The 14077-nt window shown below is 38.5% G+C and overlaps 1 protein-coding gene across 1 annotated transcript in view; it reads left to right on the forward strand.

Annotated features, from left to right (window-relative positions):
- Znf521 (zinc finger protein 521) overlaps positions 1–14077 on the forward strand; it is a 287726-nt gene that overhangs the window by 245307 nt on the left and 28342 nt on the right. Inside the window, exon 6 of the mRNA XM_013014942.1 lies at positions 12218–12349. Within this exon, the coding sequence (XP_012870396.1) occupies positions 12218–12349 (132 nt within the window). The remainder of the gene's footprint in view (positions 1–12217; positions 12350–14077) is intronic.

Consider the following 14077-nt stretch of genomic DNA (forward strand, 5'->3'; position numbering starts at 1 on the left):
CTCCTCCTCCTCCTCCTCCTCCTCCTCTTCCTTTTTCTCTCTTGTCCCTTTCCTGGTTTATTACTTCTCCAATATTTTACATGAGAAAACAAAATGTTCTAGAATCTTCGAAAACACTTGAGCCCAAGAGCATGGTTTTGCAAAGTATTTATTAGAATATCTCTTAGTAAATGGATAATGCCAAAGAGTGGACAGCCAATTCTCCCGTGTCCTCCCAATCACATTTCCCTTATCACATTTCCGATTCCTCTGAACATTGAGAGCATTATTTGTTTTCAGAGGGATGCTAATCACCTTAAAGTAGTTTTATGTCATCCTCCATTTCTCTCAAGCATAAATGCCTTATCCAAAAGACAATCTGAAAGAAGACACTGCACACAAATTCACATACCACACACTTGTTTTTAAGTGTGCCTTTGCAATATTTTCCTTTGTTAATATATTTGACACCTTATAGTTGTAACCTGCTGTTCTCTTTAATTGCTCATTGTTATTAATTATATAGTGGGAACGTAGTTGGCTGCTGGAGCCACTTGGCTCCAAAGAAATTCATTTATCATTATTGCTGTTGGAACCACAGAAAATTGCCAGCATTCTTTCCCGAGATGAATGTTTTGGAGTTCACTTCCAGTAAAATTTTGAACATGGGTCAAATCTTTAAGTGTTTTCTCTCTGCTGCTACCCTTTGCTGCTTCTAGTCTGCACAGTGAACACCTTCTTGTACTTCAGTTTTCATTTCTGTCCTTGATTTGTTGCTCCTTCAGTGAAGTTTATGTATTGTTCTGGGCACTGCATTTGATAGCCTGCCCAAATAATAACCTTGTTTTTCTCCCCATACCCCTAGCGGTAACATTTCCTTCTTAGAATTTCTTGGCAATAGCATTTCTACCTTCACAGCATTGCTAGGTGCACAATTCATTTTAAATTGTGAATTCTGATTACTGATTGGGCCTTACCTTAATGACAATCCTACCTTTCTGAGAAAATGCTTATTATGGTCTTTAAAATAATGGTAAAAGTGCATCTATTGTCACAACAAGTTATCATATATACTTTACAACTTGGAGTGGGGAGGGGTAAGCAGGAGAAAACGAGAGAGGGGTAACAGTGTTTAAAAACAAATGTACTAAGTTGGGTATGGTGGCTCATGCCTGTAATCCTAGCTACTCAGGAGGCTGAGATCTGAGGATTGCGATTCCATGCCAGCCTGGGCAAGAAAGTCCGTGAGACTCTTATCTCCAATTAACCACTCAGAAAACCGGAAGTGGCACCGTGGCTCAAGTGGTAGACCACTAGTCTTGAGCTGAAGAGCTGGGGACAGCGCCCAGGCCCAGAGTTTAAACCCCACGACTGACACACACACAAAAATGTACTCATTACCTTACTTATGTAACAGTAACCCCCACCCCCCAGTACATCACCTTTACAATAAAATATATATATGTATAAAGAATATTGCCCATATAGGAATGAATGAATGATATCTGTATGCCAACCTGGAAGTGTATTCTCACACTTAGGAACTTCCTGGTGGCTGTAGTTTCTTTAAATCTTGGCTTCATTTAGAATACATAACCCCACAGCTGCTGGAGACATAGAGCAGCCAGGACAGAGTAGCCTCCGCCTTCTGGCAGTTTGACATTAAATTCACACTAGTTAAGCCAACTTAAATTGAGCCTCCTTGAACCTTCCTAAATAAAACTAGTGGCCTTAATTACAATCGGGCAATTTAAAGGTTATGGAGCTCCAACTAGTACTGCAGTATATCACTTTAATAATGCACAGGAAAATTTCTCTAAGGGGTGGCATCGTTTGATTAGAAGAATTCAAGTTTCACAGCACATTTCCAATAAACTGTTTTTAGAAATTTTATTGCATTTATGATGCCATTACCTTCTTTATTCTTCAAGGCCAAGTTTCTAAGGTCACACACCAATAGAACAATAAAAAACGCAACTAATTTGCAAAATAATGCACAGGATTGTGATTTTTTTCCCATTCTGTGGCTTTATGATTTTCTTAGGGTTGATGCCAAGTAAAGAAGAGCAGGAGAAAGACCTTTGGGTATCAGAGAAGACTGTGTCCCCTCCGTCCCTTCCCCCACCCCTGCATCAATGCAAGGCAACTTGTGTTTGGGGCGAATTAACATTCTAAATGCCATTAAAGGAGAAACAAAGTCATCTTCACAATACCTAATCAATCATACAGAAAGAAACTATATGATTAGCTTTGAAAATGCCCTGCTAGCTTCGAGGCTTAAAACTCATAGTTGTTGAGGTCCATAGTATCAGCCAAAGCTATTGAACTTTACCCATTTATTTTGTTGGCTTGATTTGTTTGGGGTTTTGTTTTGTTTTGTTTTGTTTTCTAAATCATCAGCAGTAGCAGGCCGTGCTTTCTAGCAAAGATAAACAGCTTTTCAGTGTTTGGAGACTTTCTCCAGATAACTAGTGGCTTTATGCCAAGAGAAGAAGATTAAAGAAGAAAAAGCAAAGGCCCTGACCCTTGCCATAAACTCAGCTCAACAACACAGAAGCATGCCTGATGAGCGCTGTGTCAGTGTGCAGCTTGTGTGGCTTGCCTGCCGCTATGCAGGATTAATATTGACTATTGCGCCATCTCACTTCTAACATGTTTTCCCCATAGGTTTAACTTTAAGGCAGGTTACATTTAGTTTATGTTGCATGAACTACCCTCTTTCGATTGTACCAATTTGTGTGTGTGTGGCACGGCGGGGGGGGGGAGAGGGGGAAGGTTCACGAGGGGGGATAGGGTTGTACTCTACTCAAAGGCACCTGTACTTCTACCAGTGCAGTAAGTCCCCCAAGTGAGGGCATTAATGGTTGGCATTTTATATCAAACAAGATAACTCATGAGAAAAATCTCTTAAGAAATGTATATATCTGAATAAGAAAGAAATTATATATTTTTTAAAGTTTAATTTTATTGTCAAGGTGATGTACAGGGGGATTACAGTTACATACCTAAACATTTCTTGTTGAACATTGCTATCCCCTCCTTCGTTTTTCTCCCACTTTTCCTCCCCCCATAGTTTTCCACCCCTGCCAGTTGTAAAGTTCATTTCCAGCATATTGTCTTGTGAGTATCTCTGTTACATTGGTTCGCCCTTTGTCCTATGTCTCACCATTTTGTTGTTTCCTTTCCTTTCCCTAATTCATAGAAACGTATATACAATATACAGAGTACCAAAATCAAAAACAGTGACAACAAGGGATAAACCATAGAGGGGAAAAAAAAGAAAGAACTTCACGTAGTATATTAAAAACAACAGCAACAAAGAAAAACCTCTTGTTTCCATATCTTAGAGTTCATTTTGCTTAGCATCATCTTATTTTGGTCATATGTACATAGCTATAGAGCTATTGTGATTCTCTTCTAGGACTATCCTAGACATGCACTAATTATTACAAATGAGAGAAACCATGGAGTCTCTGTTTCTTTGGGTCTGGCTTACCTCACTTCATATGATGAATGGATCAGGAAAATGTGGTGTAGATACACAATGGAATTCTATGCTTCCATCAGAAAGAATGATACAGTTTCATTTGTAAAGAAATGGAAAGACTTGGACAAATTATTTAAATAAAACTATGGTTCATGGATATGTGATTTAGAGATGTTTCTGTAACTTGGAGCAAAGAAAAATCCTTCATCTCTTCTTTTATGGTACCTTCTTTGTATTTTAAACATACGATGAAAAAAATTTTCTTCTTGAACTAAGAGATGAGTTTTGACTCATCAATGTTGCTTACCAGAGATAAGCGATTGACCAATGAGACTGCTACTTCATTAATGTTTTAATTTCTTGAGCATTTAGGTCTTCAGGAAATAAGGCAACTCAGCAGTAGAGGGTAAACTTGGCTAGTTCACCATGGGGTAGTCATTGAATCCAGCACCCAAGGGAATTGAGCAAACTTGGGAAATCCTACTAACAGTAGATATTATTTAGGTCAATCTGGACATTTTCCTCTAATGAAATCAGATACAGGACTGCCTGGTTATATATTTCCAACAAATTGAATAAATATTTATTGAGCCCAGCTATGAGCTATGTATAGACTATTTTAATTTTGTTGTGTGTTCCAATGAACACAGCAAAGCACCCTCTCCCTCCTGAAACTTGCACCCTAAGAACTGATAAGTAACCTTGAATTTCCTTCCCAACTCTGCCTCAGTAGAGTAGGAAGATGTCCCAGGCTGCTCACCTCTTACCCTCTGGTCCATAAGCATGTCGGAGTAAAAGCTTCCTTCCTGTTTGGAGATTCTGGAGTTGTTTGTTTGTTTGTTTGTTTTAAAGCCACGTTGTTCTCTATGCGAAATGCATGCCAGTGGTTTATATTTGCCTTAAAGTTGCTCATAAACTTCCCATGAAGGAGAGAAAAAGTTAGCACTAAAGACATAAAGACATATGGGGCAAAAAAATTATATATATATATAGATATATATATATATATATATATGGAAAAGCTTTCCTTCCTGTATTCCCTTGAGGAGGAATGAAGGAGAAACTTTTGTGGAAACTGGATCACTTTCAGTGCAGCACAGAGGTACAGATGGAGGTCATTATTTATTTTTTAAAATTCTAAAATTTTGCTGGGCACTGGTAGCTCATACCTGTAATCCTAGCTATTCAGGAAGCTGAGATCTGAGGATTATGGTTTGAAGCTAGATTGGGTAGGAAAGTTTGTGAGAATCATATCTCCAATTAACCACCAGTAAACTAAAAGTGGAGCTGCAGCCCCTAGTGACAGAGTGTTAGCCTTGAGCAGAAAAGCACAGGTATAGTACCCAAACCCTTGAGTTCAAGTCCCAAGACTAACATATATAGATATATACATACATATGTATATATCTATATATGTATATATAGATGTATGTATATATGTACACACACACACACACATATATACTTTTGAGAACAAAAACAAACTTTACAACTTTGGCAGAGTTGGGGGGGGAAGTGTAGTTGTGGAGATGGGAGGGCAGAGATGGTAGGGGAAAAACAAAGGAGGAGGCAACAATGCTTGATAAGAAATGTACTCATTACCTTGCTCATGTAGTTGTAACCCCTCTGTACAGTATTTTCACAATTAAAACACGCATTAATTTAAAAAGAAAAGATCCTATGCAGATGGAACTATGAAACTTAAGGGGACAGGTAAGGTTGGGATAGATTTTGGGGGAGAGTGATAAAAAGGAGTGAACATTGATCAAGATGCATTGTACACATAAATTGACATGTTGGATTGAAACCCTTTTGTACAACTATTTAAAGAAATAAGAAAATAAGTGTATTTTTTAAAGGAGTCTCTAGTCCGATGTGACAGAAACATCTCAGACTTAATTGTTCTCAGTTCTCATTCTCAGTCCAACCTTTTTTAGCACTATTGCTATAAGAAGGAACACATAGTGCTTCTTTCCTCAATTAAGAATGCTTATACTTGGGACAGGCACACTTATGCTTTTACCAATGTCTTCCTATAACTTTTTGTTGTCACTGTTGCTGTTTTAACTAAATCTTGTGAGGGGAAATTGTTTCTCTTTAAAGCTATTTGATGGCACAATGTGTTTTCACTACAAAGTTACCTGGGAAGCCTAGGCTAAGATTCTAAAAGAGGGGAAATAAAGAATGGGAGGATCTGGGCAAAGGTCAGGTTGGAGGGATACCTTGTTCAGTGTTCTCCTTATTTCTAGCTTGTGCCAGAATGTCACTGCTGAATCTTCACAGTTGGAGGAAAGCTACCTTTTTGGTGGGTTATTTTATTGCTTAGTGTTTGAGCAACATTCTAATGTTTTTCTCCTCCCTGAGAATATTCTAATAGGTACTTCACACAACCAATAATAATAGCCAAGGCCTTGGCCGATATTGCATCTCAGAGCATCTAAAATCCCACTGCTCGCCTCTCCCGTTTCTATCCACCTGGACCTCCCACTAGTTTCCAAGCTGCTGATGTTTATGGGGCTCTAGGCAGCCCCTGGGCTCTTTAAAATCTGCTGGGTACCATGCAGCCTACCCCAGTTGAATCATTTCCCACTCCAGCCCTGCTGATAATGAGAAGTTCAAGACAGGAAGTAACAGTGTTGATATCGGTGGCTTTGCTTCTGAAGTCCAAAAGCATTCCAACCTTCGCCATTAGCCAAAAAAGAATCATCAAAAACTGAGTTCCATGGAAACTTGCACTTTGTGGGTCTCCTTGAAGTGCTGTCTGACTCTGGTGTGTAGAATGCATATTATCTGGCTGCCATTGAGATGCCTAAAGGTCAGGCAATTCATGCACGCAGGGTCAATGTCTCAGACCCTGGTATGCACTCATGGTACCCTTGTGTCCCTTGCTCAGGTGGGATTGAAACTTGACAGTGCCAGCTATCTTCCTGTTGCCAATGAGAAAACTCCATGTGTCAGTCTTCAGGCAGATTCATTTTCCTGTTAAATTGTTCCAAAGAACAAGGGCAGAACTTTTAAGTGGGTGTGAGTAAGAGGTTTGCACACACACACTGCCTCAGTCCTCTCCAATTCTGCTTTACTTCAGGGGCTTAGTGACTAATCTACTGGCAGACTTTGAAGCCTAAGTCATATTCTCCACTGCCGAATTAGCACCTAGTGTGTTTATGTTACAGTTGTGAAATATGGGCTGTATAGAAGGCGACAAATTATGGTGGCCGGAATGTCGCAGACCCAGAAAGAATGGGATGGCTGTGTGCTTGGCAAATTACAGTTACAGGCTGTGTATTCTCCTACCCTGCTTTTCAGAGTGAGCCAACGTAGCCGAGGGCTGAGTTTTGTCATGTATGGCTTTGCTTTGTTACTCCTCAGACCCCTGGCTTATAAATGTGTGCTTGGAAATTAACTCAGGGAAGAGGAGAAGCAAAGTAAAGCATGGTTGGGGAGGGGAGGGGGGAATTGGTTTAGGGCATAGTTTTCTCAGATTTGAAAACAAAAAAAGTATGTGAGAATATAACACTACACACATTTGAGCTGGAAAAATTACAACTGCAGGGCATCTGATTTCTCTGCCTGGATTCTGAGGGCAAAGTTGACTCCCACTCAGATCAGAGCTTTTAAGTATGGCTCCTGCCACATGAGGGTGTTCCAGGAGGAGTTTTTGTAGGTGGACTTTAGCCTATAGATTTATGCAGTAGAAGAGACTGAAGGAGCCTTCTGGCCAGACTTGAGGGTAAATGAGAGAAACAGTTCTACTTAAAAACCATTACAAATTGGTCCTCTATAATGGGGGCAGTGTTCATCAAACAGTGAAAGGGGGCCCCTGGTGATTTCTGAGATACAGCCCCATGTACGTCAACCACTGAGCATTTGCTTGTAGCTGCTCTAGACGCTTTGTTTTTATGGAAGGAAAAGGAGTATAAACATGGGACCCACAGTCTGGGGGCTGCTGAGAGGGTTTCTCTTGTTGAAAGCTTATATTGAAATGTCAGTGTCTTGTGTTGAACTCTCACAGCTTATCACTTGGACTGTGTTGAGAATCCCAGTGGTTAACTGTTATTTCTTCTGCTATTAAATGAGTGGATGAATAGTTCTGTAGATACAGGCTTAGGCATTGCACACAGCTATTTCCTCTTGCCTTTGAACCAGCTATAGACAAGCGGCTTGTTTACTCAGAGCACAAAGTTTTGTCAATGATTATCACGTTTCTCACTAAGGCAGCTAGATTGTGTTTCCAATTATGTATGCAGACTCTCTGCTTTGAAACATTTCATATTGGTGTAAATATTTACCTGAGTATCAGTCTCTTTTATGTAGACTCTATTCCTGTTTACATTTATGTTCGACACTTAAATGGAGATTAACAAATGGAAAGAATTATTTTCACTGAGATTTCTATACATGTAAAATCATTTTTCAATTAGGCACAAGAAGTCTTTGGTTCCACGCACACACCAAAACAGTAAGTTACTGATCTTCAGCATGCACTTGGTGGTGAGGGTTCCATTCCACAGGGCTTCACATAGCTAGGCACACCCACACTTGAAGAAGGATTATTGTGTGTGTTCTGGAAATATAGAGCTTAGAATGATGCTCTGTAATCTTGTCATTCAGATCAGTTTATTTCCACTAGATTATTATCTATTCCTCTCCTATGCCAATTTCTTTTTGTATGTTTAGTTGAGGATATTTTTAAGGCTAATGTACAAAACTGGAGTTTTCTTTTCTTTTTTGCCATTGTTCTTTTTTTTTAATTGTGAAAATACTGTATAGAGGGGTTACAATTACATGGGCAAGATACTACCTCATAACTCATTTACTTTCTAACCTTTTGGCTATCGAGTTTCAGTGTTGTAATCCATCTATTAATAGGCTCGAAAAGGTATAGAAATTTTTCTCCCTCTCTCTCTCTCTTAATTTCAATATAGCCTATAAAGAAAAATCACATATTATGGAAAGTCTGGAGAATATAGATAAGCAAAAAAAAGAAAGAAAGAAAAATCTAAAAGTTTCATCTGAAGATCCCATCTATCTATAAGTCTTCATTTAAAAAAATAGGGCTGCACTAGCCTTATTGTATCCTTAATGGAATATTGTAATGGTTATTAAATCAATTGACTCTGAATCTCTTTTTAATAGATGAGTCAGGCTGTATTATCCAATTACTGTCAGCTGCTACCTTTCCAGAGAGCAGAAATGATTATTTTGATTGAACTTTTTGAGCTTTCTGACAACTCAAATGAAGAAACAGGAAGAAGGCAGGATACAAGCTATGGGTCCTGTGGCAGAATCTGTGTCCTGAACTGTGCCTTAAGCCTTAGATTCTCCTGGAGACAACTAACGTTACCTCATCAACATTGACTTGTAAAAGAAATGTTGGTTTCAAAAGGAAATAGAGTTTAATTCATTCCGTTACCCTCTTTCGTCCCCCATAGTAAAAATTCTGTGGAAATTCTGAAAATTGAGATGCCTCTGTTAGCCAGGCAAAGTAAATACAGAAGGTATGAGAGCAAATTTAAACAGAGCCTCTAAATAAGTCTATGCTTCTGTAATTCTTATTGTCAGTAAGTTTGATTAGTTTTTAGTTATTCTTACCTAAGCCTACCACCCTTTTATTGAAAAACTGAAATTAGATTTTCTTAAACAATCATAAAAATGTTTGGGATCCTTCATCTCTCTTAGTCATTTTGTACTTGACTTGGAGTAATAAGCAAGATAGGTTGAGAAGGGAACAGGGGAAAAAATAGGTGAGAGAAACAGGTGAGTGTGTTCACGGTCCAATTCAGAGCATTGTGGCTTTGGTTTGTCTTTTACTGAATAACAGTTGATTAAATAACTAGGAGATGAGTGTATTGGGGAAAATCCTCACTGTATGACTTATGAATACAGAAGGCAAGTGTGCTTCTAATAACTTTTCTAACTGTAAACCTACCTCTGAACATTCGCTGGTGTGATGTATATAGTTGATGTCACTAAGGTCCTCCATAAATAAAACGTGGAATACATGAAAATGTAAGTCGGTGTCTTTATGACCATCTGTCACCTTTCTGAGAATCACTTAACTAAGTCAGACTATTGAACATTTGAGATGCAGCTTCTCTAAAAGTCAGACATGATCCCCAAGGAAAGCCCCCCACCAGTCTGCTGCATACTTCACACCAATTACAGGTTAAGAACACATATGTCAACTCACACCCACAGGCTACATCTTAGTTCTTGTGCAAAACACATTTTTATTAATGGGTACTGTTTTCACTGTACATATTTATGGGTTGCAATATGAAAACAAAACAGATGTAATCTTAAAAGGACATTAAAACTCTTAGCGAACATCTTGCTAGTCAAAATAATAAGGTCTGCAGCATTAATGAAAAAGAGAACCTTTAAATTTGGCACGTATTCCTGATGATTAACTTGCTGACCCAATTCCCAATGATAAGCAGCGCTGCTTGGATTTCTCAATGACTAAAATTTGGAAATTTTTGGGTGATTTTAGTATTTAAAAAAAAAAGAGAAGAGATAAAAAAAACTACTTGATCTTATATAATCCCTAAAGCTTTTTGTATAACCCTTGTCATGTCAGTAGACACAATTAAACTTCCTCTTACATAATTATAATCAAGGAATTTGCTGTACCACCCAAGTGCAGAGTGGGTTTTATCTCTTGTGAAATGTAGACAGTACTGGGTGGCTTAATTAGTGCTTTGCTTTGCTTTTTACAAATTCCAATCCTCTGCTTCTAAAGACTCATACTTGTGTGAGAAGAAAGATTAGGAATACAAATAGAGCGATTTTACTCCCAGTTAGCTCATAATAACTCACTTTGTAATTGGGCCTTTGAATTGCCAATAGCATCAACTACTGAAGGACGTCCACAGGCAAGTATCTTTGAAGGGAAGGAAATAACTTTAGAGTTAGATTTGCTCCACCAACAGTGTCTTGCATTACCTAGAATATCTGACACTGAGGTCTCTGGGGAGCATTTTACCTATTGCAAATAAAAGTTAGTAAAGGTTGAACTTGATAAGAAGTCAGGTTAAAGGGCAACTTCACTCCTCACACTTCATAACACATAATCTTGGGTGTCATGGGTATGTATCATTATCTCTTAAGATCATGGATTCTCACAATACAACGTCAAAATTCAAGTTCTAGCTCCTCTCGTTATTAGACCTTCCGACTTAGAGCAAAGTTTTCAACTCTCTAAGTCATGTTTTCCCATCTATAAAGTATCTATTAGAAATATTGCATATTTGTAAGCATGTGGACCAACAGCCAGAAACACAGTAAACACAGTAGGTATGGTGATGCATGTCTGTAATCCCAGATACTGAGAAAGCACAAGTAAAAGGCCTAGGGTTCTAAGACATCTGGACAAAAATGTTAAAAAGACCCCATGTCAAAAAATAAGTTGGGCTAGGCGCTGGTGTCTCACGCTTGTAATCCTAGCTACTCAGGAGGCTGAGGTCTAAGGATCATGGTTCAAAGCCAGCCTGGGCAGAAAAGTCCATGATAATCTTATCTCCAATTAACCACCAGAAAACTGGAACTGGCACTGTGGCTCAAGTGGTAGAGTGATTGCCTTGAGCTGAAGAGCTGAGAGACAGATCCTAGGCCCAGAATTCAAGTCCCACTATTGCCAAAATAAATAAATAACTTGGTTGTGGTAGTATACATCTGTAAGCCCCGAAATGTAGGAAATAGAGGTAGGAAGCTCATAGTTCAAGGCTAGATCCAGGCAAAAGTGTGAGACCCAACCAAAAATTAAATAAAGCAAACATTGGTAGCACACTTGCCTGCCAAGCCCTGGGCTCTGAGTTCCAACCCTAGTTCCACACCAAAATGAAAGAGAAACACTAAAATGTTCTCTGAGGTTGTGAGTTCTGACACTCCATGTCTTAACCTTGGCAAGTTGAAATGAGTTTAGATAATCCTTCGATTTTAAATTTGATAAATATTTTACTGAGTAAAAGCAGCCTAAAATAAAAATAACTTTTATGTATAAACTCTTCACTTTATACAGCAATGGTTTACTCACCAAAATATTTTTCTACCATCTGTTGCTATCAAAGAGAAATTCAAGACTCATCAGAAGTGAGCCTGGAACTCATACAATTGTTCTGGAGAAAAGACGAGCAGAGGGGAATCTGGGGGCAATGTTAAAACTGTCCTCTAAACATAAGAGAGAGCAGGGAGCTGGAAGCAACAGAGACAACTGGCATTAAAAAAAAACAAAGCAAAGAATGCTGCATGAATATTTCAGGTCTTCTAGAAAGTCGTAGAGATTAAAGGAAGTCTATACCAATGAAAATGCTACTGATTTTTTTTTTCCTGAATGGGCACAGAAGCTCATAGAACCTCCTAAAGAAGCCAGAGGAAAAGCACAAAAGAAGCAGCTATTCCATTTTTCCATAGGTCCTTTATTTTAAGATCTTGCAACTACGGATTGTATAAAATCATGATAATCGGACTAGATGACATTATTGATAAACTACTTGTACTTTGAAAGCAGAATAAACAGCATTAGCCCTTAAAGTCTGACTTCTGATTATGTTTGGATTGTTAAATTCCAGAAATACTATAAGCTGATAGAAACTCATGAACAATGTGAAATAACCAGAAACCATCCCTACTACTACCAATTTCTATTCCGTGGTAGAAATAGTTTAATGTGTGCAATTATAGTTAATTCTCTAACCTGTTCACGAGATGGCGGGTTTCACCTTTTCTGTTCTTGAATATTTTTCTTGACAGATGAAGGACTAAACCATGAGTGCAAACTCTGCAGCCAGACCTTCGACTCCCCTGCTAAGCTGCAGTGTCACCTGATCGAGCACAGCTTTGAAGGAATGGGGGGCACCTTCAAGTGTCCCGTCTGTTTTACAGGTAGGAAGCAATTTCCAGAAAACTCTGATGCGCTCCTGCCCGATCATGTCCTTCCTATCGTACATCCCACTGCTTAGCCTTTTGCAGGTAGGACTCAAGTTCAATTTGGGGAGACGATGTTTGATTTCTGCTGATTAGCATTATTGATTGCAGCCTACTTAAAGGCTCAGATGGGCAGGAAGGTTAACTGTCAGGATGAACAAATGGCATTTCAAGTTCTCTCACAAGTCTGCACTTTTCCATTTGGAAAACGACATCCACGTTATATTCACTTTTTTCCCCCTCTAGATGTTAAAAGGTTACCCAGGCCATCATTACCTGCAGAAGGCAGCTTTTTAAGATGTTCAACTGGGATGGCCATGTTTTGTACCCTAAATCTGTTGCTTAACCTGGAGAATTTTATAACCTTCTTCATGAAAGAAAGGAGGATATTATTAAACACTCCCAAAACCCTTTGAGCTAGAAAACAGATTTGATGAGACATTTACTTTCTAGGAAATTAGATTTTTAAGGTGGATATACTTGTAAAGAAACCTTTTTACAATATATGTACAAATTTTAAATGATGGGTCATGTTTCGCACATACCCTATATTAGGACATTAAAAGAATCAGCAATTATCACTTGAAGCCAGAGATAAAGAGAAGAGAGAGAGAGAAAGAGAGAGAGAGAGAGACAGAGAGACAGACAGACAGAGAGAGGGTGCAAGAATATGATCACATATTTCTGGAACTTGCCCAACCAATTGGCAAAATTATTTTCATAAAATCTTTAGCGATTGCTTGCATGTCTTGAACCTAGTGGTCAAGGCAATACTTCCTTTTGATTTTTATTTGTCAGTGGGGGCAAAGAATTTACATATGCATGTCTTTCTCTGAAAATTGACTTCTTTACTTTGGCAAAGCAAAATTCCAAGCATTGATTATTTGCCCTCCCAGCATTCAGCATGTAGACTGTGTTCTGTAATAAAATAGAATGAGAGGAGCTCTGCTCACTGCACAGCTCACAAGCAGGACCCCAGTGTGGTGATGGTTCGGCTTTCCACATTTGTCTGTGTGACCCCTTCTTTCCACAATTCCTTCAGCCCCTCTCCCTTCTTCTTTTAGGACTACTTTTACCTTCCCCCAAAATGTAATTGCTTAAATGTATTGTTATGGGTTTTTTTTTAACATCTTAAGACACAAAGACTCAAGAGTCTGGATTCCGTATAAAAACACATAACCAGTCTTCATAAATGAGTAGTAGGTCAAAGGTCTCCTCACAATTAAGACCCCCCCCAATAAAATATTGCTTTCATGTTGCAGCCAGAGACCTCATAAAATGTAAGACTATATGGAGATTAGTTGCAAGTCTGTATTAAAATTAAAAAGCACAAAACACTAACTTCTTTAAGCTGGATAAAGAGATACCAAAAAAAAATGCACTCACCGTAAACAGTCTGCATTTTCTACACAGACCTGGGTTGTTTTCCTGTGTCTTGAAGTAATTTAGAAATAACAATTAGAAAAAAGAAAAGGATTTTTTTCCAATATAAAGCATGTTACTTGGGAAAGGAAACCTGAGCAGTTTTTAAGGTAATGAGAAATGTGATTAAAATGTATGATTTGTAAGAACAATATTCTAATATTTTAGGTTGCTTGGAAATTAGAATCATCTTAATGATTAGAGTAGAATCCAAGTCAAATGCCAGCATCTTTAATAAATCCTTTCCCTGCCTATACAGATTAA

Source organism: Dipodomys ordii, unplaced genomic scaffold (assembly GCF_000151885.1).
Source record: "Dipodomys ordii isolate 6190 unplaced genomic scaffold, Dord_2.0 Scaffold25, whole genome shotgun sequence".
Taxonomy (NCBI): Eukaryota; Metazoa; Chordata; class Mammalia; order Rodentia; family Heteromyidae; genus Dipodomys; species Dipodomys ordii.